A 27,623-nucleotide genomic window follows, 5' to 3' on the forward strand; every position below is an offset into this window, starting at 1 on the left:
TCTAATGTAAACATTTATTTAAAAAATACTACGGAGGAGAGATGTGGTTTCAAAAAACAGTCATATACAGAAACAAAATGTACTGGACCAAACGAGAGAGAGAGAACCCATAGGCATGGAGAGGGAGGGAGTGGAACACTATTTACACGTCATTTATAAAAGAGCGAGTCTACAAGAGTGTAATACCAAATATAAATGCAAACTATAGTGGCACGTCACGTGGAGGAAGAGGAGGCCGGTGCCTCACGAAAACAGGAGGCGAGGGGCCTGGTGGGTGGGTTTGCTGTCTGCAAGGCCGCTGGCGGTGTGCTAGCCTCCCTCAGTCCTGACAGCGTCTGAGGGGGCGAAGAGGTGATGCGCTGTGAGAACAGTATCAAACGATCCGGAGGAATAAAACAGTCTGGGTAACTAGTGTAAAACAGGGCCTGTGTGAGGTCACAGGTGGAAGGTGTGAGGAGCAGAAGGTGGGCTTCTTCTGGTTCCTCCAGGGGTTGCTTCTGGCTGGAGTAAGACCCACTCCTCAGGAGCTGCTCCAGGTCACGGTCAAGGAGAGCCTGGTCCTGGGCAGCCCAGGGGAGGTGACGGCACACCTGCTCTTCGAGACGCTCTCTAGGGTGCCGCTTCCTGTGGCTTCCTTCCTCCCCGGTGGCTACGTGCTGCTCGTGGTCATTAAGAAAGACATTTGCCCAGGAGGGCGCAGCCCACACTCCTGGGCTTTGTGGCCGGTCCTCTCCTCCTGTCTGAGTGCCGGTGCCCACGTCTGCACCGGCTGTGCTGAGAGCAGAGCTGTGAAATGCTTCAAGAACTCCAGAAAACTGAAGACTGGCTTGTCACAAAGGAGAAAGTCCTGCAAGAATCTACTTTGTCTTAGGGGAGTACAAGGGAGGGAATGGAGATCAGTCAGAAATCAAGGTCAAGTGCCTTTTTTGGGCACCTGCAAGTTCAAAAGGAAGGTAACACTGGGCCACTGAAGACCAGCCTAGGCCGGGGCCAGGGCCAGCTCAGCACCAGTGTTCACACAACAAGCCGCCCCTCTGCCCTGCCCCCGCCCTGCATGCTGGACGGCGACCTGCTCCCCTTCAGCCTCGGGCTTTCCATCCAGAACGGGCAGTGCGTGTCACAGAGAGCCGGGACTGGGCTCGAGGACACGCAGCAGGATGACAGGACAGTCCCCTCCTTCCTGCGACCCAAGGCTGGCTGTGTTAGCACCTGCTGTGCCCCCCAAGTAAGAGCTGTCCTTCACGTGAGGAAGTGGTGAGGGCCCAGCCCCGGCAGCAGCGGAGGCCGAGTGACCGCTGGCAGAGCTCCCCAGGATGCAGTGCTGCAGACGGGTCTTAAGCACAAGAGGTACGAGGAGGATGAGGGTGCAGGCTCCCTCCACCAGTGAGTGAAGGCAACAGTTCCAAGGCCTGGCGACAGAGCTCCTGTTCTTTTTGGGGAAAAGGGAGGCGAAGGCATAGCCAGAGGAAATCCCCCAGAAAGAAGAGAGAGAGGAAGCGCTCACCCACCTTCACAGCTGGCCTGAGGGCAGTCCTGCAGCCCTTGGGGAAGGGCTGGCGTGCTGACTGCAGTCCACCAGGCGGGAACCCACAGACAGAACTCGGACAGAGGCTCAGCGAGCGGCTGAGGAGGAAGTGCAGGACAGTGGGTGCACAACGTAGGTAGTAGGGCGGTACTCCATGGTGGCCCTCCGCTCCCGGGCCAAGGTCCCAGCTCGCAGGTCCTGTGTCAGCCACCGCCACGGGCATGGGAGCCCTCACACACTGCAGGCGGCTCTGGCTGGCCCGATGCCGGCTTCTGCTACCTCTGTACGATGTCACTGATCTCTTTCACGGAGCTGAGGAGCTTGCTGAAGTCCTGAGTGGCCGCCGGGCCACTCCCCGCGGTCGCCGGGCAGATCTGAAGCTCCCGGAGGTTGTTCTCCAGTTTGTTGATGGCCTCACGGAAAGCGAACTTGTTCCTCATCTGCTGGATGGAGTCCACATAGCTCACGCAGAACGTGTAGAGGTTTTTGCCGGCTTCCAGCACGGCGCTGTGGCTGGCCATCTGCTCGGAGTTCTTGGAGATGGCACGGCACAGGGCCTCGGTGCTGTCCAGGACCACGCCCTTGGTGATGGTGCCGCTGGCGATGCGCTCGGGAGGCTGGCGGGTTTTCCGAAGAGACACGCGGGTCGATATGAGCGGGATGAAGGCGGTGGAGGACAGCTGGTCCCCTGCCAGGACGGAGGACACTGCCGGCAAAGTGGAGGGGGTGGGGCCCGGGCTGGTCAGGGTCCCCGCCGGCTTGGTGGAGGACTGAGGCTTTGGCACGGACAGGAGCACGGGCTTCTTGACGCCCTCTCCCAGCTGGCTGGCTCTGGCAGCGTCACTGTTTACGGCATCCACAGCCACAGCCGTGGACTTCGCTTTCCCGCTGGCGCCTGCCTCTGCGGCTGCTTCCTGGCTCGGGCTCGGAGCGGGCCTCCCGGCTTTCCCAGCAGAAGCTGGCAGTGGGGGCGGCGGGGCAGGCTTGAGCTTGGAGAGCCTCCCTTTGTCTCTCCCTGGGGACTCGGAGGAGGGCTTGTGCCTCCTCATCCGAGATTCCTCCGCGGGGGCCCTGCCGGCCCCTCCCGGTGCTCCTGGTCCTGCTCTGCTGGCGGCGGGCGCCGGCTCGGCGGCGGCGGCAGATGTCCCCGAGGCGCCGGACTTCCCGGCCTCCTCCTTGTGGGCCAACCCAGAGGAAGGAGCCACCGCCACCTGCCTGCGGAGCAGCTTTGGAGTCAGACTGGGAGGGCTGGAGCCCGGGCTGGACTCCGCCGTGTCTTTGAAAACCTCATCGGCCAGCTCCTCCATCTTCTTCACCAGCCTTGGCGGGGGCGTCACCGTGCCTCTGCTCACCTGGTCAGACCTGGTCTCACTCGCCCGCTTCCGAGGCAGAGCTGGCTTCTCGCTTTTGTGCCCTCCAAACGTGGACGAGTCAAACTGTCTCCCCGTGGACTGCAGGTCCCGGGGCAGCGTGACTGACCTCCACTCTGTGTCCTTGGCCCCGTGGGGCACGCAGGAGGCAGAGCAGGACCTCAGGAAGCGCTTGCTGGCGCTGCTGCCGCTCTCCTCTTCGCTGGCTGCTAGCCGGCTGCTGGTCAGCGTGCTGGCTTTCCACACGTGGGGAGACCGGAAGCCTCCCGGCTCCCGGAAGGCTCCGTTGGGGACGCCGGCCCCGCTGCTGGGCTTCGGGGACTTGGGCTCGGCTGCGTCTGAGGGGGGGAGAGCAGGCGCCCCGTTGCTGACTTCGCGGCCCTCCTCCCCGGCCCCCCTGCGCTCCGGCTGGCCGTCCATCTCCCGGAAGGAGCTGCTGCGTTTGGGAGGGGCGGGCGCCGTCTTCTTCTTCTTCTTGATCAGGGCGCTGAACAGGTTGGTCTTCTTGTCTTTGGGGAGAAGGCGCTCGTCTTCATTCAGGCAGCCGTCCTGGGGGCCTCGTTCTTTCCGAGGGAGCAGTGGAGACACAGCGGGCTCGTGGTCCAGGGGATCTGAAACACAGGGGGAAGGGTCACCAGGTCCGAGCTAGACCCCCGTGGGGGCGAGGGACCCGAGCTAGCCTCCTGCTCTGGGCGCTGAGCTCTGGGCTCTGGGCTCGGAAAGGCCTAGGAAGTTACTTCTTTTTGCTCCTCCTCAGCTTTCTCATCTGTGGGACAGAGGCTATGCCTGGCTGGCACTTTCAGTGGTTAGAACATTAGCCTGCGCACCAAAGGGTTGCAGGCTTGATTCCGGTCAGGGCACGTACCTGGGTTGCAGGTTTGATCCCTGGCCCAAGTCAGGGTGCATGCGAGAGGCAACCAATTGATGTGTCTCTCTCATATAGATGTTTCTCTTTCCCTCTTCCTTTCCTCTCTCTTTAGAATAAAAACACTAAAAAAGAAAAAAAAAACATCACACAAAAAACTTGGGAATCATGGTTCTATAGGTTCTGCTGTGGCAAAGCATCCGTATGGCCAGCCTGCCCAGTACCTTCCCACTTAGTCTGTGACCGTCAGAGACCCTTACAAACCAGAGGCTAGCCCACCGGCACTTCTGTCCCGCTGGGCTGCAGGTTGGCGGACAGGGGGACAACTGCTACATCAGAGCAGCCTGGCTCCAAATAGAGCCTGGCACACAGGAGGCACCAGATCAGCTCCTGAAAATACTGAGAATCCTCCTGAACCACTCCATCTCACTCTCGCTTCTCAGAGTCCAGACAGGACGCTCGTTCTGGGCCACAGCTGTGAGTGACACGTGAAAAGGCGGGCTTCTCCCTCGGGTTTCCCAGCACCTCTGCCTGTGTGACTGACTGACTGCTGCTGGCTCACGGGGTGGGGTAGGTGTGCTTCGGGAGAGGAGAGCCCGCCTTTAAAGCCGGATTACTGACCGGGATTTGCCTGCCCTTCTGTGCAGGCTCGCTCACTGCGTCCCATGTGCCGCTGACCCTGGCCACCAGGGGGTGGGGGGGACGACATACCAGGCTCTCCTGGGCCCTTGGAGTGGGGCGTCTCAGGCAGGTCGGTGAAGTCTCTGTGCTCCGTGGCTCTCCTGGAGGTCCTTGTCTTGGTGGGCAGCTCTGGGGCCTGCAGCAGAGTACCTGCAACCCCTCGCATGCCTTTTTTCCCCAGTTCCTTTTCCACTTCTAAGAACCACCGAAAAAACAACACACACACACACACAAACCAGCAGCCATTAGTATGGGTCACTTTTGGTGTGTTGGTTTTCTTTTTCTTTTTAAAGTAACAGTGTCATCTACACACGTTTACAGAAAAGACATAAAAATAAGGAAACAGTAGTTTCAGAGTTCTGCATGGCTATGAAGGACAGAGCTCCACACTCAACACTTCCGTCCCGCTTTCTGCTCTGAGAACTTGCTGGCCCGCACCTCTCCCTGGGAGTGAACTAGAGGACCAGGGCTGGAGTCCCCTACACCCCTCCCGCCGACCCCAACCTTTCACCCGCGGCAGGCAGGCACCCCGAGGTCGGGCACGTTACCATCGGATATGCTGGACTCCTGAAACATGGTCTCAAAGGCTTGGTGGATTTCCGCAAAGGAGGGCCGGTCAGAGGGATTCCACTGCCAACCTGGACAGATGAGACCGAGTCAGACCACCCAGGAGGCCTTGCTAACAATAACAAGTGTGTGGCTAGCAATTCTCCAGGAAAAGTCTAGAACTGAAAGAAGCATTCCACTCCTGCTACCCACCTTTCAGAGTGACAAGTTAAGTGATGAAGGCCAGTGGGTCCTATCAGGCATTAAGAATTTAGAAAAACTGTAGAACCTGCCAGCATATGGATTGTAAAACCCCAGGGAGATGTTGACAGGGAACTGCATTCACAAACATTTTTCTCCCAACCCCACTCTAGCAAGGGCACGGAATGACCAAACCAAACGGGCCGCCTTCTACTTTACCTTACTCCACATTATCAAAGTCCAAACGCTCAATAGTGAAGACATGCTAGTCAACAAGGTTAAAATGAGGATGAAGGACCGATCAGGGTGAGGATGTAGACTCACTCACACACACTTCTGGTGGAAGTATAAGTTGGTACAACTTTTTTTGAAAAACAATTTGGCAAAATCTATCAAAACTTAAAACGCACACGGCTCTCTGAGCCAACAGTTCAATGATCAGCAAAACCAGTGCAATGCAGAGGTGTGTGCGGGGGTGCTCACTCCCGCCTTGCTTATGGCAAAATCCCAAACAAACGTCCATGAAAAGAGGACTGAAAAGTCCCCAATGGGATGCCAAACAGCTAGATAAAATTAAGAGGGGGCAGGAGGAGAGGAGAGACATCTCCGAATTATGAACGTGGAAAGATTTGTCTGTTACACTGCTAAGTGCAAAGAACGCTGCAGGAATGGTTTTATATATATAATAAAACTATCCAGGTAAATGTCCCCTGAATGGCTACCTACTACAGCAGCTGTGTGAAGGTCGCCCAGGAGTTGGTATTTATTGAAAAGAAATCCAAGTTTGGTATGCATCAATCCCAATTTTGTATTAAGAACAAAAAACCCTCACACATAAAGGGATAGAGAAAAACTGGAAAGAAAAAAAAGTCTGCCAAAATATGTCTCCAGTTAGTTCATTCACTGCTTTACACACGCACTCCCGCAGCAGCATCTTCACAAAGCCCACATCGATGTTCAGAACGGGCGGGGGAGGCTCACATGCTCGCATGAGTTCGTAGACCTTCTCGGGGCAGCCTTCCGGGCGCTCCATGCGGTAGTCTTTCTCCAGCAGCTCGTACACCTGGGACAGGTCAATGCCCGGGTAGGGCGACATGCCGTAGGTAGCGATCTCCCACAGCAGTACTCCGAATGCTAGCGGAGAAAAACAAGAACGGTTACTTGGAACATGCAGAGTTTAACTATTCTATACTTACAATTGGTTACCTGTATAGAAGACAGAAGCTACACCTTCAGAAACAGGCCAGGCACTGACATTTTACCAGGCTCTTAACTACTAACTGCCCAGGACAGAATGAAGCTCTCCATTCACTCACCCCCAGACCAGAACACGCAGAGGGCCGCGCAGATGAGCCCTGCAGGGCCTTGGAGGTAACGTGACCACCTTGTAGGGATGTGTGTGGAGGGCGCTAGGGCTGGCGGTCAGGAAGCATTCCCACTCCTAGCTCTGTGACCACTAGCTCTGTGCTTAAGACAGGCCCCTCCCCTTTCTGGACTATGAAGTATCTCTAAGGTCCCCTCCAACGCTTCACAAGAACCTTACAAAGTCTTTACCCAGCCAGCATGGCTCAGTGGTTGAATATCGACCTATGAACCAGGAGGTCAAGGTTCGATTCCCGGCCAGGGCACATGCCCGGGTTCTGGACTTGATCCCTCATGTGAGGCACGAGGGAGGCAGCTGATCAGCAATTCTCTCTCATCATTGAGGTTTCTATCTTCCTCTCCCTCTTCCTTTCTCTCTGAAATCAATAAAAATATCTCAAAATCGTTGAAAGTTTTGCAGGCCCTGAGTACAGCCTTGACATTCCCAATCCCATTAGAGGAAGCAGAACTGACTCCTCCCTAGAGAAATGGGTGGCTCAGGTCTAGGGCAGGGAATGAAGTGGAAACGTCACAGGCGATATTGAAAGGGTCTTGTCAAAGGGACTAGGAGCAATGTGAAGTTCCTACCAGCCAAAGATGAGACAGCCTGAGCATCAATAAGGAAAATAACTGTAAACCCACAACCCAGGTTCTTGCCCTGACCAGGAATCAAACCCCAGACCTTTAGTGCACAGGCCAACGCTCTAACCACTGAGGAACACTGGCCAGGGAAAAAAGTATGACTTGTTTGATTTAATGGGAAGGTTGTACACTAACTGGATATTTAATAATATTTGGAAATTATTGTCTATTTTTGGAGGGGGACACTGTAGTTATGAGAATGAAAATGCCATCTTTAAGAGGCTCATACTGAAATACTTATGGACAAAGTAATATGATACCTGGAATTTGCTTCAAAATAAGGGTCAGTGGAGTAGGCGGGGCACAGAGGATGCAAGAGCGCCATGAGGTGTGACTAGTAAACTGGGGATGGGGGCACGGGCGCTCATTAGGCACCTCTGTCTTCTTTAGGGTGTGCTTGCAACTGCCACAGAAGTTCTTTAAAAAGTGAAAACACAATGCTGTCACCTGAGGCTTCAGAGGTAAGAGCCTCCGGAAAGCCCCAGCCAAGCTACAGAGCGCTCCCCGCAGGGCTGGCTGGGTGCCCCAAAACGAAGCAGCAGACTTCGAACGAAGATAAAGGATAAGTTAACCTCAATTATTTTAGAAGAAAAAACTCATTTTTACTTCATTTTGAAGAGAGAATAGGGAAAAAAAGACTTTCAAATGAAAAAGAAAAGCAAAAAAGAGAATTAAATAATGGGGGGAGGGGCATATGAGCAAGAAAGAGGCAGTGAGAAAGCAAGAGGGGGGAAAAAAAAAATAAAAACAGGAAAGAAGCCCCCTGGGCGGGCGAGGAGGGGGATGGGGAAGCTGGGGCCTTACCCCAGACGTCGGACTTGATGGAGAACTTGTTGTAGGCCAGGCTCTCGGGCGCGGTCCACTTGATGGGGAATTTGGCCCCGGCGTGGGCTGTGTACGTGTCCCCGGTCATCAGCCTGCTCAGGCCGAAGTCAGCCACCTTCACCAAGTGGTTTTCCCCTACCAGGCAGTTTCGGGCAGCAAGGTCTCTGGGAAAGGAAAGATTCACCCATGAGAGGTCCCGGCTGGCTTTCCAGCCTCATAAATCCACCACCGACAACGGAAAAAGGGAGTCTGGTCCCCGGGAGACTCACATTAACTCCCACCAGAGAGCAGAGCCGGCCCTCAGCACCACCTGGGCTCCCAACATGGAGAGGCAGCAGGGGCACTGGAGGGGCCCGGGCCCCGGGCCCCGGGACCAGGAGCACCGTCTTACTGGGACTCAGCTATCACATTCACAAATGGCAAGGATAATCGCAGCGCCTACTTCTGAGGGTCGTGGTGGTAGTTCATTCTATGGGAAGTGCTTCAACCGGTGCCAAGAGAACAGTAAGTGTCACCTACGTGTCTGTCCGGTTGTCACTGCCCTATGCCAGGAAGAAAAGCATAGGCCAGTCCTCGAGAAACTCACAGCAGAGCGAGTCTCCGCTTGCACTGCCCAGACTTGGTGGTCAAAATAAAATAAAGCCCATGGCTCCCTTTGCCCGGACCGTTCCCTACTTCCCCCTTTCTTCCTGATGCTTCCAAATGGATCCTGAAACTTCCCTCCATCTAATCGGCTTCCTCTTGCCTCCTGATTCTACCAGGGAGTAGGAATCTAATCTTGGTTCAAGGACATTAGCCATGAAATCACAAGGCAAACAGGAATGGAGCAACGAGCCGAGGCAGCAGCTAAAGCCATGGCTGCATAGGACAGCTCCATCAGAGGGAAATGAAACACAGAGGAGCTGTGCCTCGCAGGGTTTTGGTAACGGCTTCTAAGTCTGCTTGAATGAAGAGGGAACGGCCCTTGCTGTGCAAGGCAAACCAGTCAGGAAATCTCAATTTGCAGCCTCAGAGGGTTCATTCTTGAGTGACAGGTGCATGCGAATCGGGTCTCCTGGAGCATAGCAAATCTGTCGTACAAGGAGCGCAGCGCTTCACACATGCTACCCTGTTCCTCACTGTGAGATCGCCCGTGCAGGTCTCATCCTCCAGTTAATTGGGTAGGAAAGGTCACCACGGTGGCGAGGAGAGCATCCTGCATAAAAGACTCCGGCAAAGCCCGTCAGGCTCTGTCCGGCACTGGCTGTCTCTCTGCTAGGATGCCATTTCCACCACCAAAGAATGCGAGGACCGAGGTAATTGCCGCACACTTGAAGGTCAAAACACTCCAGGCTTTAAAACAGCAAAGGCGCTTCTTTTAGAAGCACAGGCACACAATTCTGACAATTGTGGGAACATCGCTGACCCAGATGACAGCAACTTAAGTGGAGAATCAAGTGATAATGAGGAGATGGGAGGGGGGAAGTACCCCACGCAGAAACAAAACCCGCGCACTGGCCATCACCGCCAACGTGTGTGAAAGCAACGCCCACTGCCCAGGAGCAGGTCACAGGACACACGCGGGCTGGAGGTACACGAGCCTCCACCTCAGAGGGAGCTGTGGTTCCGTGGAAGGACGCCTTTTATGAACCATTTAATATTCTATTTAGTTCCAAATGGCGCCGGAGGGAGTGTTTCTTAGGCCTGCCTTCCGCACACCGAAGTGGCAGTGTCAGGACTCAGTGTTCGCCTTTGTTTCAGGGCTACTGTGCTGCCGGCACTCCCCTTAGAGGCTGGGCCAGCAGGCCTGAGGCTGGGCTCTTCCAGAAGGATGCCCACCCCCGCTCGCTCCCTGGCGGTGTGGGGGGCTGTGCAGCCAGTCCTACCTGTGGATGAAGTTCTTCTTCTCCAGGTACTCCATGGCTGAGGAGATCTGAGTGGCCATATACAGCAGCACCACAGCGTTCACCTCCTGCCGGTTACACTCTCTCAGGTAATCCAGCAGGTTCCCATAGGTCATGAACTCAGTGATTATGTAGAACGGGGGCTCCCGGGTGCAGACCCCTGCCAACGAGACATGGAGGGCTTCAGGATGCTGCTCCACTCCCAACGGAACGAGTGTCAGAGAGGACTGGCACTGAGGGAAAAGGCTTCTGAAACAAACGCTAACTCCGCTCCCACTTCTAGTATGGCTCCGAGCACTGTGACTGAGCCTGTGCTCCTGCGGGAGGGGCACGCTCCTGCTCCTGTCTTCCTCTCAGGCCCATGGGCTCACAGGAGAGGCTGTCAGTGGGTTCGGAAGCAAAGGCCAGGCCCACGTCAAACGGCCTAAAAACCATCCTTAGTTTACCTCAGTGGTTATGCCTGATGGCTATGTCTGCTTACAGAATCACTTCAGTGAAGGAACGTTAAAAATTCTTCAGTTTGCCACACCGGTGTGGCTCAGTGGTTAGGTGTCAACCCAGGAACCAGGAGGTCCCAGTTTGATTTCAGGTCAGGGCACATGCCCGGGTTTCAGGCTAGATCCCCAACAGGGGGCATGCAGGAGGCATGACAGAATCATCATTACTGATGATTCTCTCTCTCTCTCTCCTCCTCCTCTTCTTCCTCCTCCTCCTCCTCCTCCATTCCTCTCTGAAACCAATAAAAATATACTTCCAAAAAAATTCTTAAATTTCAAAAGCCAATTTGAGATTTGAAAGCTTTCAGGTGTCAATTTAAAGTAGTAACAGTCTCTCTCTCACAAACCCCCCAACACACACAACCCCACCAAGGCCTCCTTTACCGACGGCTGGGTGCCGGTGGGGAACTGGGGCCAGCCGTTCCCTCTGCCCGAGGGCTCGCTGACACTCACCAAGTAACTGGACCAGGTTGGGGTGCTTGATCTCTTTCATCACGGCGGCCTCTTTCAAGAACTCCTCCACCTCCATGGTGTCCTCCTGCGGGGAAAGTGGTGAAATTCTTTCAGAAGGAGCGTGCCTGAGTGGGAAAGTGCGCCGTGAATGGTCAGTACGAGCTGGAGCTTCGATGAACAATCCTCTGGCCAACCAGTTCCGCCGCACTGCTCTGGACAGTTCCGGCGCCGCCGCTGACCCCCTCCCAGCACCAGGAAGTCCCCTGGGGCTGAGCGTTCCGATTCCCCCAGGGCAACACATCTGGGCGGCCTGTGTGTGCGGGTGACTTGCTTCTGGTGGCACAGACCATATTGGTTTCCCTCACCTTGTGGAGTTGGGGGGGGGAGAGGGGAGGGAGATGTGTGCAGGCAAATGCCACAAACATGGTGCTAGTCCTCTGAGGAACAGCGAGGTTTCACGGGGTCCTAAAAAGCATAATGTAAAAAAAAAAAAAAAAAAAAAGAATCTGAAATGTGCCCTTGATTTAAGAGAAGAGACCCGGGCGATACAAAAGATATTGGATTGCCAAAGAAGAACGATGTCTCAAAACACGGTAGGAACAGAGCATGCGACACTAAAGAATATGGTGTCACGGCTCTAATGAAGCAGTCGCCGCTCCGCCAGGTCCATTACTCGGATTCTAAAGCATCCTCAGGGCAGCGAGTTCGCAGCACCCGGATGCTGAGGGGAGACAGAGACATCAGCAAGTGCCCAGAGCAAGTGTGAGGGACACTCTGCATTTCCTCACATATTCTGAGTCTAGGCCGGCGATTTTCAACCCGTGTGCTGCAGGAATTCTTAACACGTGCAATACTGACTGTTTAGTCAAGGGCACAGACCTCTTTTCCCTTAGACAAATAAAGAAATGACAATAACCAATACAAAAATAGCTGCCTGGTGTGAATGAATCAAAATTATACCTTTTTTTGGGTCAGACTGGCAGAAACATAAGCTTTTGGTGTGCCGAATTCAGTAATGAGTTTACGGGTGAGATGAAAAGGGCTGAAATCACTGCTCTGGTAGACCCTATTGTACAAGAGCCTTGTTGGGCTTCTGTTGGGTAACCCTCTTTCTGACTTAAAGAACCCCCTGTCCACACCACAGGAAGCAGTGGTGGTAAATGACGTGGCCTATTTGCTGTGAGGACCTGGCTATAAAGGCCACCTCCAGGTTTCAACATGGACTCTGAGTTTTACTGAGAGAGAGTGCATGGAGATGGGTGGTCCTCCCACCCCTTTGGGAGACGAAGATCTGACCGCCGTCCTCGCCTGACGGCACCATTCCTCAGGGAAGACGTGCAGAGGGCGGCCAGCCTCTCCCAGCGCTTCCGTGCCTACAAGTGAAGCATGACCAATGGGCTATGTGTCAGCCATTATCACTGCTTAGTTAGGGCTCTGCGAGACTGAAACTCCGAACCATTTACTGCTCTTTAAAAATGGCGAGCTGCTCTAAATGCCAATTAAACAGCCGGTAGTCTCTGTGTCTCCTCCCTGCTGCCACCCCATTAGCTGCTTAATTCTTCCGAGTCCTCTCTACTCCTAACACGCTCAGCCGACCGTGCCCTTTGGGGCGGAAGTGCCCTGATTGACCAGCTGACATGCTCATGCCAGAGAGCCGACGCCTGCCAGAGCCGGCGACTCACTGCTGCTCGTGTAGGACCAGGAGCTGCAAGAATCTTGCTTGGCCAGCAATATGTCAAAAAGTCGCTCTCCCATGAAGTTTTCTAGACACGCAGAGTTATTTTAAAGCGCCATGTACAGCGAAATAATTTCAGAAACATCCCGTGCTCTTACAGCTCCTGGATCTTTTCTAAAAGATCCGTGTCCTGAGACCTGGCCATGCGCAAGAGAACACAACCTTCAAGGCACCCGCCTCTCTCTCCGTTCATTCGAGCACATGCTTGCACCTGCGTAGACAGTGCAAATAAACCCTTTGAGGAGGGTCAGTGTGGACTGTCTCCCTCTGCTGGAATCAGACCTGGTCTAGCTGACAATGGGAACTGCTGACAGCATCCTGCCCATCGCTGTCCCTGATGCCCTCCTGCTACGTTTATATTCCTTCAATTCTATTTAAAAACTTCCCAGCAGGTTTCTGAAGAGAATTCTTCCATTTACATAGTAAAATAAAATTTGCTCAGATTAATTAGGGTGAAGACAACACTGAGTAAAAGTGTGAATTCCAGGCTGATCCGTTAGGGCGGGGGATGGGTCGCCTGGCCTCTCTTCCCAAGGACTGGCTGGCCCGGCCCAGGTGCGGGGAGCTTTTGGCTGGCACGGCCGAGAGGCTAAGAGACGGCTGGCGAGTTCTGCTGACCCGGCTCTGCCACTGTGGCCCCGGGTACGTGACTCACAGAACAGACAGCACAGAGGCCCTCAGGAGCCGCCGCGCTCCCGCCCACGGGAGGAAGAGCAGAGTGCCCGTGCAGAGTGCCCGTGCAGAGTGCCCGTGCAGAGTGCCCGTGCAGAGTGTCCGTGCAGAGTGTCCGTGCAGAGTGCCCGTGCAGAGTGCCCGTGCAGAGTGTCCGTGCGGCGCCCCGCCACGTCAGCACCCCGCCAGCGGCACGCTGATGACTGTGAGGACAGCTGGTCTCTCTCCTGAGCAGCAGGCGGGACACACTGCTGCATCTAAGACAGGCTGGCTCCATAGCACTGTTTCTGCCTTTCTCACAGATACATCTCCCAGACTCCCACTTCCCAGGTACATTCTAGCAGCTTCCTCTGTGTGCTCAGGGCTCACCTCCAGGAATCCGTATTCTACGTCATAAAGACAACTCCATGTCCTGGGGCTGCACAGCTTTCAGGCCCCACTGCCGCCCGGGTGGGGACGCGGGCCTGGGCCAGGGCTCCTGTCTGAGATCAGTTCCCACATGTTTCAGGTTGTTAGGTGAGCAGGGCTACAACCAAAGGGCAGTGCCATTCTTCGCCATCAGGTGGACCAGGGACACACGTTAAACACTGGAAGGCTGGGCAGTTTCTTCACTCAACTGAGGCAGGTGGGCACAAATCCAGCGAAACATCCACCAGAAACCACCCAGAGGGAGCCCCAGAACTCCAGCCCACACACGCTGCGGTGTCCAGGCTGCCCCGCAGGCAGGAGACGCCGCTGAAGGCCCCGGGTGGCACGGCAACAGTGGGCACCGGCTGCGGCCCTCCGGGTGCTCGGCCCTCGTGAAGCCAGAGAGCCCCGAGAGGCCTGTGCCGGGCCAGTGCTGCCCTGGAGCCCTGCCTCCCGCTCACGGCTGGAGCTTCCAATAAAACCAATTCCTGGGGAGATGACAAACATGAAAGCCAGCACACCGAGCCGGAGGGGACCGTGAGCAGGCGCTTGCTCACACTGCTGGCAGAGTGAATGGCGGGCTCCTGGGGGCCCTTGGGGGCAGGGTCACAGCCATAAATGCCCGTGGCCCGTGCTCCAGTAGTTCTGCTCGAGCTGACCCAACAGGCCACTCTGCCCATGTGCCAGCACGGAGCGTCCCGCGGCCCTGCTTGTAGCAGCCAAGTGTGGGGAAGAATACAAATGCCCGCAGAGGCTGGTACATCCTCAAATACAGCCACACACAGAGAGACAGCCTGACGTGTACAAGGAACAACCGTCAAGTTACGTGAAGTGGACACAGAAGCATGGAGCAGTGTCGATGGCATGCCGCCACATGGTTAAAAGTAATGCACATGCGGAATATTTCTGGAAAGACACAAAAATCAAGGAGGAGGCTGTGCACATCTTACCTGTTGGAAATAGGTAAAGAATTGGGTACAATTTTAAGTCAACATATAGCAACATTATGTTCCACTATTTTAAAGGTAAATTTGTTAAGCTTATGATTCAATCATAACACCCCAACTAGACTAACAGTAACCTTTTCTAAATTCTATAATTTACACAAAACTATTTCAAAGGAAAAAACTGACTTTTACAAAATAAGTTGGAACACGGCTCATGTGAAACTTGGGGCTTTTTGTAGTGACAATTGGTTCTCTTAGGCACATCCTGCCATTAGCAAGGGTCCAGTCAAGCCTATGTCCTGCTGAATATTGTCCATATTCAAACTAGTGGTTCCCCATCAGGAGGCTTTGGCTGTATTTGCAATTTCCCATCCATAGGGGTCAGCCTAGCGCCTCCTTTTTTCCTCCAGTTTTCTTTGGTCTTCCTTATGCCCTGGAGGTGCAAGAGCCAAGGCTGCCTGGGGGTTCAGTGAAGAGTCATGGTTAAATTAGGGCCTGGCTCCCCCTGCTGGTTCTGCCTGTGAGGGGCCGACGATACACATCTGGCAGGACAGGGATGAGGGAAGAGACTGACTTGGGGGCTCACTGGGGCCTGGCCCAGAGACGCTGAGTTTGGAGGACCACCTGGCTTAGAGCTGCAAGGTTTTCCGGGATCTTGAAGAGAAAGGCAGATCATGGCTACCGTCAGTGAGGGAAGTGAGTGGGGAGGGGGAAAGGTGATTTTGAAGGTGCATCACCGTGGTGTGTGTGTATTTTACGGTGGGTGGGGAATCAGAGTGACAGCATAAGAATGACTGGGCTCGGAAGCAGGATGTCTGGGTTTGAGCCTGGCTCTGCCACTCCAGCCTGTAGAACTGCAGGCCAGTGACTTCACCTCCCTCTGCTTCCACTTTTTCAATGTTAAATGGGGGAAATACACTACCCTTTCCTTAAAGCTCTTCTAAGGTTTCACTGAGATGCCACATGCAAGGCACCCGGAACTCTTCCAGGCAAGTGGCAGGAGCTCATAAACACCAGCCATTACTGTCACTGAGAATCCACTCAAGTCCTCAACTCTACAGTGGGGATAAATGCTCCAAGTACGGACACTAATCCTATCAGATAAGAGGGAACATGGAGAGGTCTTACACAGTGTGAGGGAGAGGGGGATCATTTATTTAGAAGTCGCTTAGGTGTTTCGGGTTAACATCCCTCAAGATGATGCCTTTTCCTTCCCCCAAATGGCTAGCATTTGGGGTGACTGCTCACAGAACTCCATGCAACTGGGTCCTGTACCTTGGGACCACAAGTTACTAAGGCTCTTGGGGGGAAACCATTAAAGGCATATAATAAAGTTAAAAACCCATCAGTAGAGAAGGACATGAAGTCCCTCCTGAAACCCCTTTCCGTTGCTCAGAAACCACCACCACAGCACCGGCTTCAAGTCACACGAGCTCTACCTCTTTTTACAAGTTTGCACGCACGTCTTGCCTGGATTGAAATCCCATGTATTTCGTACTTTTAGTCTTCCTTGTTTCTTTCTGCAAATCCTGGCAAACGTGTGGGTGGCACCCAGGGTTTTAACAGCCCAGTGTCTCGGGCCGAGTCCTCAGCCGAGCGCTGAATGGAGGGGCTGCAGCACAAGCACGCCCCCTTCCTGTGCCCCCGGTCGGAAGCGGCAGGGCAGGCAGGTTAGTCCTTTCTGGGGCTCACATGTAGCCTCCCTGTGAAGCACAAACCTTATCAGCACTTCCTGGGCATCAAGCCTTCGAGGGGCCCCGCTGCCTCCAGGACAGCATCCCAGCTCCTCACCCTGGCTGTGCCCTCTGCCCTCCACCTGCCTCTCCTGACCTTTGATCCCTTGGCCAGGGCTTGCTCCTCCACTATGGCCCCAGCTCCCGAGTCCCTTCATGCTCCCTCCCACCAAGCAGAGCTCACTGGGCAGCCCTCCATTCATTCCTGGGAAGTGACATAGAGCCATGCTCATACCTTACGCGGTCCTTGTCACACTCACTACAATTATGAATATATTGCTCATTTCTCCTACTAACTAGACTGCCTACGCCTACTATAATACTAACCAGACCATTCTAACTACCTAGACTAGCCTGAAGTGAAGACCTCTTTCCAATTATTTCACAACCCCAGTGTTAAGTGCAGGGCCTGGCAAACAAAAGTAAGGGACTCATAAATGCTTATTAAATTTTAAAAATCCCATCTGGGAAATACTTAGGAGTCCACAAGGTGACCCCAAACCACACCACCCATCCCCCCCCCCCCCCCGCAACACACACACAAATATCAGTCTCGCTCCCAGAACAGATCTCAGGGGTCACATTTAATATAGGGCCAGGAAGCTCTTCTGGTTGCTAGGAATACAGAATGTGATCTTTTCTCTAAAGCGTCCCATTTATTAGGCAGAAATCGTCACTTCCGCCTTCCCATGCCTGAGGGAGGGTATCAGGAGAGGGATGGAGTCCCTGAAAGGCGAGGCTCAGGCTGCACGGTCTTGCTGCGGGGTCTTGCTGTGGTGTGCATATATTGTAGTTGGGTCCGTTTTCCCAGCAGTGGAAGGTTTAGTTCTTTTCCTTTGGCTACAGAAAGGGGCTGACTCGCTGAAACAGGTTTGGCTCAGTGGATAGAGCGTCGGTCTGCGGACTGAAAGGTCCCAGGTTCAATTCCGGACAAGAGCATGTACAATGGTTGCAGGCACATCCTGGTAGGGGATGTGCAGGAGGCAGCTGATCGATGTTTCTCTCTCATCGATGTTTCTAGCTCTCTATCCCTCTCCCTTATTCTCTATAAAAAAAAATCAATAAAATATATATGTGTTTAATATTTAAAAAAAAAAAAAAAAAAAAAGGAAGGAAGGGGCTATCTCGATTTCTGTGCACATGTCCCTTCACATAGTCAGAGTTCATTTAAAATAAGTGAAAATCCTGCCGGCCAACACTAGGGGACACTCTCACCCTAGGTAAAGCGCGCATCACATAGCGAAGAAGGCTGCAAATTAAAACTTCCCTCCGCATCCTAAAGCTTTCAAAGAACTCCAAAAGGAAAACAACTCGCCTAGAAACGCCAGCCAAACACTGTGCATTGGCGGAGAGGATGAAAGCACAGAAAACAAGAAGGAAGGGGCGGAGGGGAGCCGCGTTAGGGAGCCTTCATGTTTCTAATTCCAGAAGCCTGGCCACACAACGGAGAACTGGGACCTGCTAAGAAACAAATGGCACTTGCTTTTCAAAGCGGCCAACAAAAACCCACAGAATGTCAAACACATTTGGGTTAAATCTCCTTTCAAAACTGTAGGTTTTTATTTCCTTCCTTCCTTCCCTTAACGCTCAATAGGAAGTGATTCAAATGCTACACAAAGAGAACGGAAACCCACGGCTTTAAAAGACTCTGGCCATAGAATGAAAAAAACTTCTCCAAATGACTCATCTTTTTACACCAAAAACCGCAGCCCTTCTCAGCCCTCGCCATATGTGGAAACACTGAGATTGGGAGAATGACTCAGTGCACAGAGAAGCAGATGACAAGAGACTGAGAGCCAGCTCCTCGGCACCCATGGACCCTCGGCCCTGGGAAGGGGCCTCGGCACGCCGCGCGGACGACGAGCCGCCTCTCACCGAGACGGGCAGCGAGGGGCTCCCCGGGGCTCCCAGCCCGCAGGCCAGGCCTACCTTCAGAGTCTTCACCGCGACCGTGAGGCTGTACTTCTTCCACACGCCTTCGTACACCTCCCCGTACTGGCCGCCGCCCAGCTTGTGCTTCATGGTGATGTCGGTGCGCTCCATCTCCCACTTGTCGTAGTTGGGGGACACGCCGTAGACGGTGGGCTTGTTGCGCTTGGGGGCCGGGTAGTGGAGAGTGGTGATGAGCCCGTCTGCCACCGTGGAGTGATGATGGACCAACTCGGCCAAAGTGTTGAAGCGGCTCTCGGAGGAGACGTAGAGCTGAGGAAAGAGCCCACAGAGTAACTACAAACTCAACTCAATGAACCAGCTTTCTGAGCCTGAATGGATGCACAGCAAACCCTCAGGTAAAGGGCTCCCACCAGGACCAGAGCCACCCAGGCTATCGCTTACCTCTAAAGCAGAAAGAGGCAGCAACATGCCCCCGGCCTCTGTATCTGCTCCTAAGTGAAGTCCTCCACCTGCCTAACCCTCACTGGTAAGTGCCTGGTTCTCTCGCCATCCTGAGGCCTTCTCTGACCACCCGATCTAAAGCTGGCACCCAGCACTATCACATCCCGTCTTACTCCTCTGCACCGCTCACCACTAACTGATAATTCCGTCTTATCTGCTTGTAGAATGTCAGCTGCATGAGAGCAAAGCCCTGAAATATCCATTTTTATCCTGTTTCCCCAAAGTTGAGAACAAGAATGAACACAAAAATAGGTACTTGATAATAGCTGTTGATTATAGTAGTGAAGGGTAGAACTTTAAAAGTACTGCTTGGTTAGAAAATATTTTAAAACTAGAGGTCCAGTGCACGAATTCATGCACAGGTGGGGTCCGGCCAGCCTGCCCCGCGTGGGCCGATCGATGGGGACCGACTGGGCAGGCTGGCTCGGGGACGGGACGTGTGAGGTTGGCCAGCTGGCCCCGCCCTCTGGTTGAACTCCTGAACTCTCAGTGGAGGGGACAATCTGCATATTAGCCTTTTACTATATAGGATAAGAATGCTTATTAAAGTCTATCATTATTACTTATAATTATATAATTATCTAGAACTAAACAGAGATGAAAATTAGAGATGAAAATTACTAAACAAAGCATAAATGTCCTCCTCATTCCTACTTCCTGGATTTGGCCGAGTAATCATCAGAGATCATCAAGAAGCATCAGAGACCCAGCCCTGCGAGGCCCAGCAGTGGGTCCCCGTGGGCGCTGGTCAGAGCTCCTCAGGAAGAGCCAGGCCTCGGGGGCCGCACGGGCTTTCCCGCCACAGGAAGTCAGGAGCGGCTTTCAGACACCGGTACGTGCGAGCCTCTCTCGGATACGTGCAGCGGTGAGCAGCTGTGCAGGGATTGCCCACCACGAGTTCTCTTCCAGACACAACAGAGGTGGGGGAGGCAAAGGAAGGAGGCGGAGGGCAACCATGTGGATGGTGACAGCTATCTTTTTTCTTCTCTCCGCTTCAGTGATGTGGTGAGGAAATCAATTCCACATTAAAACCCCCACAGAACATGTGGACTCCAGACATATAACTAAGTCTACTGGCTCACGGAGGCCAGCCCACAATCCTGAAGAAGGCAGAAAGAATACTCAAAATCACAACTAGGTCATAAGACTTGCTCAAATTGCAAAGGAATAGAAAGGAGGAATGAAGATTTGGAACAGTGATGATGCCTGGGGCAGGAGAGAGAAAGTCAGCTGTAGCTGTAACATCTTACTACTTAAATGGAGAAAGGGGAAGAAAAAGCCTGAGCACACATGGCAGGGCCAAGGCCTGGCTGTGGTTATGGTAGTTTCTGTATGCTGTAACACCAGACCGTTAAAATATTTTTTTATTTTTTTATTTTTATTTTTTAAATATTTTATTGATTTTACACAGAGAGGAACTGAGAGGGACAGAGTTAGAAACGTTGATGAGAGAGAAACATCGACCAGCTGCCTCTTGCACACCCCCCACTGGGGATGTGCCCACAAGCAAGGTACATGCCCTTGACCGGAATCGAACCCGGCACCTTTCAGTCCGCAGGCCGACGCTCCATCCACTGAGCCAAACCGGTCCCGGCAAAAATATTTTAAAGGAAGGAAATACCAAATATACTAGTACAAATTGATCCCTTCTACAATTCTCAACAGAATATTAAGTAAGATTCATTAACAAGGAGATTTTCTTTTTTTGCTGCTTAGGGAGATAACATAAACGAATTGTTAAAACTAAGGCAAGCCATTGGCACACCTTAGCTTATAGGTTTATAATTTATAATCTTTTGGTAGCAACCCTACAAAGATAAAATTCTGAGCAATTCAGGAATTATCCAGAAAGATTCCCCAGGCCTGCGGAGCTTGTCCCTTTGTGAAGGCAGGACCTGGCAGGGTAAGGAGGCCCACCAGAAGGCCCCATTTTATGCCTGAGAGCGCCTCGAAGTGGCCTTCTCTAAGGACATGCATGTGACACGCTCAGGCCTGAACAGATGCCGTGTGGCAGGGGGTAGGGGAGCGCAGTCAGCCTGCCCTCAGCATGCACAGCACCATCAGTGCTAGCCCCCACACAAGTGCAGTGCACAGAGACCAGTGGACGTGGGCTCAGTCTTAAAGCTCACCTCGCTCTGGAAAAGTCTGCCGGGCATGCTGATGCTTGACTTCAGGTTGTGATGCTCTGAATTCTCCTCAGCTAAGCGTACAGTGCCTTCCCTACCGAGCAATGGCGAGGAGAGAGAAAGCCGCTCCGAGAAGGCACTCCCTGGACTCAGAGCACCCCCACCTTGGAATCACGGGCACAGCACAGGCGGTCACCTGGGAGCAGGCTCATTATCTACCTCTCCGCCTCAGCTCCGAAGGAGTGCTCCCCAACCCGGAGTGCTCCTTCCATCGCCAGATGGCTCCCCAAGCCCCCGTTTATGTAGAATTTGTCCTCGGTCTCACTTGGTTCCCTCACAGGCTCCTCCGTTAGGCATTTCAGAGTTATGGGATCTCTCGATGAATGGACCAACTTCACCCTTTTCAATAATTAAACGGTGCCTCAGTTCATCTTTCAACATAAAATTTATATACCGACACTTATTAAGTATTAAAATTACTCTTCCTTCAAGGCACTGCACAGCCTTCTTCTAACAGTCAAGCAATCTGCTGGCTTCTCTGATTAATTCTCGTTTCTTAGCAGCTTTTGCTAGTGAACTGGGTAATCTCCATCAGGAATTCATGGCACGTACAGAGAAGAAAGTGAAATTAGCATTATGAATGGCATGTCATTATGCTATGCAGCGGTTACATAATGCTCTGGGTGCTCAGCCAGGGCTGGGCCTCTCCCTCATCACACAGGAACCTGAAAGACAGGGCTTGTCAAAGAAACTCAACAGGAACGGCTTTCCTCCTGACAGCGGCCCACAGGCTTATGAGAGCTTAGCCCGGTGTGCCCTTGAGCTGCCTGACCCTGGAGTCCCGCCGCAGGTGTGCTGTGTGCAGGCTCTGGGCCAGGAGCGCCCTGCCCAGAGCCCTCACATACCAGCAGGAGGTGGAACTGAATAATTGAGCAGCGCTCAACAGTGCTCCCAGGCTCCTCCACAAGGGAGGGGCAGCCGGGTTAGCAGGCTCTTCACCAGGATGTCTGCACCTGCCGAGCCTGTCAGGGGGCATCAATCTCAAAAGTCTAGAGATCACACATTGGCCCATCCTGCCACCTCTGCCAAAGCCTAAGCCCGAATGCCACTCCTGTCAGCCTGAGCCTGCCACTCCAGCAGACTGAGAAAACATGTCAGTGGGCATCTCTTCAAAGACAAGACTCCATCACGGGCTGTGAGAAGTGGTGGGACCTGACAGGGGCACTGCACCGAAGTAACGTGAAGTCACAACCAGAAGAACTGAGGAGGATTTGGAGGGGGTGGTGAATAAGAATCAGTCTTTAATTCCTCATTGCTGGCAGAGCATTACAAATTGTGAGGAAGCTGCCGAGACCAGTTTGGCTCAGTGGATAGAGCGTTGGCCTGCGGATTGAAAGATCCCAGGTTCGATTCCAGTCAAGGGCATGTACCTTGGTTGCGGGCACATCCCCAGTAGGCGGTGTGCAAGAGGCAGCTGATCAATGATTCTCTCTCATCGATGTTTCTAACTCTCTATCCCTCTCCCTTCCTCTCTGTAAAAAATCAATAAAATATGTTTTTTTAAAAATTGTGAGGAAGCATGGAAGATGACATCCAAGTCCCAGGGCATCTGAGGATTTTAAGCTGTCAGACTAAGGCAACAGCGGTGACTCAGTCTGGTGGGACCCTTTCAAGAGTCCAGCTCCAAGGCCCCCCACGCCCAGGCCTGGGCTCTGGGTCCTGAGCTGGTGGCCCGGGCTGGCTGGCTGCGACTGCTGCCGAGAGCTCAGAGCACGGAGAGGCAATCCAAGCCAAGAGGGTGGAGACAGAGAAATCCTCTGGAGCCTTACAGAAGAATCTTGGAAATTCCGTTGTTTTCTGAAGATCAAGAATTAAACCTATTCAGCCCCAGCCTGTCCCTCCTACCAACCTTCCATTTTCTTCTTGGGAGTCCAGGACGGACTGCAGCAGAGCTCGGCACGAGCAGCCTGTCAGTGCCCAGAAACACGGTCCTGAGTCACCCGATGCCTCTCTGTTCTGATGCTGGTCCACGCATTCCAGGAGCAGGACCCCACCCAACCAGCCTCCCGAGAGGAGCCTCCGCAGATGGTCTGCCAGATGACCCTGTGGGCCAAGGCACCGCCAGGAGCAAACAGCTAACGGGAGGGCGTTGTCAGGGAGGGAGAAGGGCGGGAGGCCTAGGCTTTGATGAGCTGCTCAGTGTGGGTAGTGCCTGATCAATGAGCTTCCTGTGCTGCACCTGGAGTGAAGGAACCCCTGGCGCGCACCAGCCTTTAGACGGAGGGTTGTCTTCCTCGGCTAACTCTGAGTCTGCAAGTCATGCATCCTACACGTCGGCCGTGCTCTCTCCCTGTGAGGTGTCAAACTAGATCGTGCCTGCCTGCATCTGCCAGCAAGGGTGCTGATTAGACATCCAGGGAGAAGAGACCACTACCCTGTTCAATACGGACCTCAACTGAGGACCATGTGGCATGGCTTGCCTCGGACAAGCAGCACGGATGGGAAACAATGTGCAGGAAATCACCTCCGTTAGGTGCACTCTGCTGTTCTGACTCATTAAAAAGGCACCCGTGGTCTGAAGGCAAGGTTTCCGAGGGCCTGCATCTGCAGACTGGAAGGACCAGCCCATCTGGGCTAAGTCCCGAAAAACCAGCTGATGAGACTGATCTCCAGTCACACATCAACAGACTATGCTATCCGCCACACAAACCAGTGCTGGCCCGAAGGTGTCTGCCGTGATGAAAGCATCAGAAACTGGCAGGCCTTTGGTCAAAAACTTTACCACGTGCAAAAGAACAGGTAAGAACATTAACTATACGTACATGTGTATACACTACATACACTTGTATGGATGGCACAAATGAATGTGTGAGAATAATCATAAACATGCTAAAAAGGTTAAGAAGAGCGGACTAGCCCTAGCAGACATTAAAACATTATAAAGCACTACACATTAAAAGTCTGGTATTGGCACATGTACAGAAAGACCAATGGAAGAAGAGAGAGAGGTCAACAGACCTGCTAGCGTGCTCTGAGGAGGGTGAGGAGAGTATACCCTGCTGGTGAGAAAGCACATTTGTACAATCTCCCAGAAGGCAAGTGTACATGCACACACCCTTCCACCAGTTCTAGCAACAGCTTGCATATGCTCTGCTGTACTCAAAGTAGTACGTGCAGTGTTTCCCCAAACAGCGCTAGGTAAGATTGAAAACAACCTCACAGGCCACCAGCAGGGACTACGTAAATAAACGATGGCCATCAGCTCGGCATCATCTGGAAGGAGGAGGCAGCTCTAAATGTGCCGCCATAAACAATCTCCAAAGCGTATTCTCAGGTGAGGTGAGAAAAGCAAGATGCAGAACACTGCACTATGCATTGTTTATTTTTCAAATGTGAACATATATACATCAGGGAACTCTGGGAGAAACTGGTACAGTGTTTGCCTCCGGGTAGGGTGCTAAGTTAGGAGACAAAATTTCTTTTCATTGTAATTCATTTTTTTCAAACCATGTGCATGTATTACATATAATTAAGAATACAAACACCATCTGGACCCACGCCAATTCATCTATCTACACCTTCAACGACTGAGCGGACTATGGGGTTGCAGACTAGTTCCATCCATTAATCTTGAGCAAGAAATGTCATCCCTCTGACCAGCCATTCATAATGCAAAAAAGCAGATTACAGCAATACCTGTCCGGAAGACTGAGTAAGAGATGAAATGCCCCAGCACACAGTAGGAATTCTTAAGTGTTCATCCCTCTCTTCCCTGGGCGGACTCTTAAGAACCCTTTGTACGAAGATGACAAACCATCTAGTACATCAACCTCTTTACTAAACTAGTCCGGGTTTGGAAATCTACGGGTATGTGACCCCGTTTTTGTATAAGAACCGTGTCTAGACACACACACGATGTTCTCCATAGAAAGAAGGCTGTGGACCAGACTTATTTTGGGGAGGGTCTATTAAGGTGGCTTTTGATTTTTAAAATATCCATCTTTATCTAAACTTTCGTCACTGAGGATAAATTACCATCATAAGGGGTTTGTTACGAAAGAGTCTTAATGTAAAAGGTATGTACGAATCCCAATAGATATTCCACTTATCTTAGGAAACTGCTAACTGCCAACAGTCCAGCAGGATCATGAGAGAACCACACCAGCCCTTATAATAACATGTGATTGGTCCTCAATAGAGTCTTTCATAGGGCTAATAAATTGATACCTGTTTACTTGAAAGCTTCTTCAAATCCCTTCTTGGTTGAGTTTTGTTGCAATAACTATCAACCCAGCCATCAGGCCCTCTGGGTCCTCCTGGCCAAATAACCCTCTCCCCTGCCCGTCAGCGCCCCCGGCTGGGCCCTACCTTGCCATCGGAGGCTGTGTTGATCCTGTAGTGGTACACCCTGCCTTCGTACCGCAGCGAGATGGACCTCTGCCCGGGGCTGCTCTCGCTCTCCCGCACCAGGAAGCTGCCGTTGATGCCGCTGCTCAGCAGGTACTCGGCAGCGTTGCGGGACACTGGCCCGTGGTACCAGGAATGTTTCTCCAGGCTGTTGACGGGTGTGATGTAGTTGCTTGGGACCCACCCTTGGCCATTTTTGGTTTGGGCTTCACACCATTCCCCATTGTGATTGTAGCCTAAAACCCGGAGCTTTTCACCTTAGAAGAAGAGAAGCAAATCAGACACATCAGCTTCATAGGCTAATTCGCTCATTCTCACTTAATCTTATATGATTACTAAAAATCTCCAAATTCCTACATACCTACTTCAACAAGTCCACATAAATGTATGCATTCTAAGTGTATAAGAGCACATTTTATATGAAGTTTCCTGTTTGTACTGAAAACCGAGATAAACATAAAGCCTCAGATTTCAGAGATCTATTATGTTTTGTTTACTCAAGTGCCCTAAAACAAGAAGCTTTTTAGGAAAAACAAACAAACAAACAAAAAAAAACACCTTTTTTTTTTTTTTTAAAGTGTTTTGCCCGGTTGTTGTGACTCAGCAGTTGAGCACTGACCAGGAACCAAGAGGTCACTGGTTCAATTCCAGGCCAGGGCACATAAAAGGTTTTCAAGCTCCATCCCCAATAGGGGACGTGCAGGAGGCAGCTGATCAATGATTCTCTCTCATCACTGATGTTCCTATCTATCACTCTCTCTCCCTTCCTCTCTGAAATCAATAAAAACTTTTTTTAAAGTGTCTTTCTGTGTCTGGTCCGGTATCTTGTTCAGTATAGAAGAAGGCAAGATCTTTTGTGAAGATCTGGAACTCCTCTCAAGAGAAGTGACTCTTTTTTGGATATCTCGGCATTCCAAACTTTAAATCTGCTCTTTTAATCAGCAAAGGGTTGAACAATCAAGCCACAATTTCACCCAATTTCTGGCTTTTGCAACTACCACCTCTGCCCACAGCCCTTTTACCTTTAGTGATACTGAGAGTGTTGTCCCCACTGGCCACAAAATCATACAGTGCAACAAAGAGGTTGGGGTCATTTTCACTGGGACCAGCGAGAAGGTTTTCCTTGGAGTTCCAACGAGCTGCTTCGCTCAGACCTTGGGGCTCGAAGTCAGATGCTACTGGCCTTTGGAGGGCTTCTGGAAGAGAAACAGGGAATAGAAGAAATTTTAAAAAATAATTAAGGAAAATTTAATTTTATTCTCATGAGCAAAAAAAAAAAAAAAAAAAAAAAATCTGTTATTTCCAAAATTATACATTCCTAATTTATTTTGTTTCTTAAAGTAAGAAACATCTGTGCACTTCACATGTTAAAAGAAAGGTGGTGTAAAGAATGGACTCTTCCTTTCCCAAATCTTGTGAAAAACCCTAAGTATTTGCATCCAAGGTGGAGTTCCCAAGTAGCTTCAGCCATTTAAATGCACTAATTCAAAATGAACTGGAAATAATCCATCCTCATAAGTCTGCTGCTGCTTATGCTCTAGTATGGAGGGCAAGTTTCTTGCTTTAAAACGTTCTTAAGTTTACAAACATATGCACAAACATATTTAAAATCAAATATTACAGAAGGGCTTATAATGAAAAACAAGTATTTTCTATCCACTCTCCTTTACGCCTGGAGGCAACAGCTCTTTTTCTGGTCATCATTTCCATCTCTCTAAACGTAAGCTGCATCACTAGAACCTGCGTCCCTGCCCCACCTCTCCTACGCTAGCCACTACTGTTACCTTTGTATTTTCAGTAGCAGACTTGCACCTTTCTTTCTTTTCCTACCAGCTAGAGACAGTGTCCTCCACTATCTACTTGGTAAGCTATGTTGACACCCTCGCCTTCCTTCCAGCTTCCCTCACTCTGTGCTCACTCTGCAAAGGGCCTTCTTTCCTCTTCCTTTACCCTGTGAAAGGTGGCGTGTCTTCTCTTCTGTAATAACACTCTCATGCTTTGTCTGCAGGTAGATTCTAAAGGTTGAAAACCAATAAACATTTCTTAATAGTTTACTATTAGTCACTACAGGTCAAATACGTCATTATTTTCTCCTAAGTTTCTTCCTGCCTTTCTTTTTCTTGAAGTACACTCAACCCCTCTAGAATTCCTGTGATGATGACAACTATGCACAAGGGTTCTTTGAAACCAGCAAATCTACTCTAAGTGGATCTTAACAGTTGTAAGGATATTATGAAATTAAATATGAACACTCATTTAAGGAAACTACAATAAGAAATCAAACTTAAAGGGGGGGGGGGGGATTCTAATTTGAAAGAAAGACCTACCACATACTTAAGCCATACCCAAAT

General features: G+C 51.8%; 1 protein-coding gene across 2 annotated transcripts in view; it reads right to left on the reverse strand.

Annotated features, from left to right (window-relative positions):
• The window catches only part of ABL1 (ABL proto-oncogene 1, non-receptor tyrosine kinase), a gene marked incomplete at its 5' end in the record, with an annotated part of 82,946 nt that continues 55,323 nt past the window's right edge, over positions 1-27,623 (reverse strand). For both annotated transcript variants that reach the window (XM_084899792.1, XM_084899793.1), the window contains 10 exons: positions 1-3,506; positions 4,472-4,636; positions 4,990-5,079; positions 6,170-6,322; positions 7,997-8,181; positions 9,883-10,060; positions 10,851-10,935; positions 18,275-18,547; positions 25,234-25,529; positions 26,295-26,468. In XM_084899792.1, coding sequence (XP_084755918.1) covers positions 1,801-3,506; positions 4,472-4,636; positions 4,990-5,079; positions 6,170-6,322; positions 7,997-8,181; positions 9,883-10,060; positions 10,851-10,935; positions 18,275-18,547; positions 25,234-25,529; positions 26,295-26,468 — 3,305 coding nt within the window. In that variant the 3' untranslated portion in view covers positions 1-1,800. The remainder of the gene's footprint in view (positions 3,507-4,471; positions 4,637-4,989; positions 5,080-6,169; positions 6,323-7,996; positions 8,182-9,882; positions 10,061-10,850; positions 10,936-18,274; positions 18,548-25,233; positions 25,530-26,294; positions 26,469-27,623) is intronic.

Source organism: Pipistrellus hanaki, assembly GCF_964339955.1.
Source record: "Pipistrellus hanaki genome assembly, chromosome: 11".
Classification (NCBI taxonomy): domain Eukaryota; kingdom Metazoa; phylum Chordata; class Mammalia; order Chiroptera; family Vespertilionidae; genus Pipistrellus; species Pipistrellus hanaki.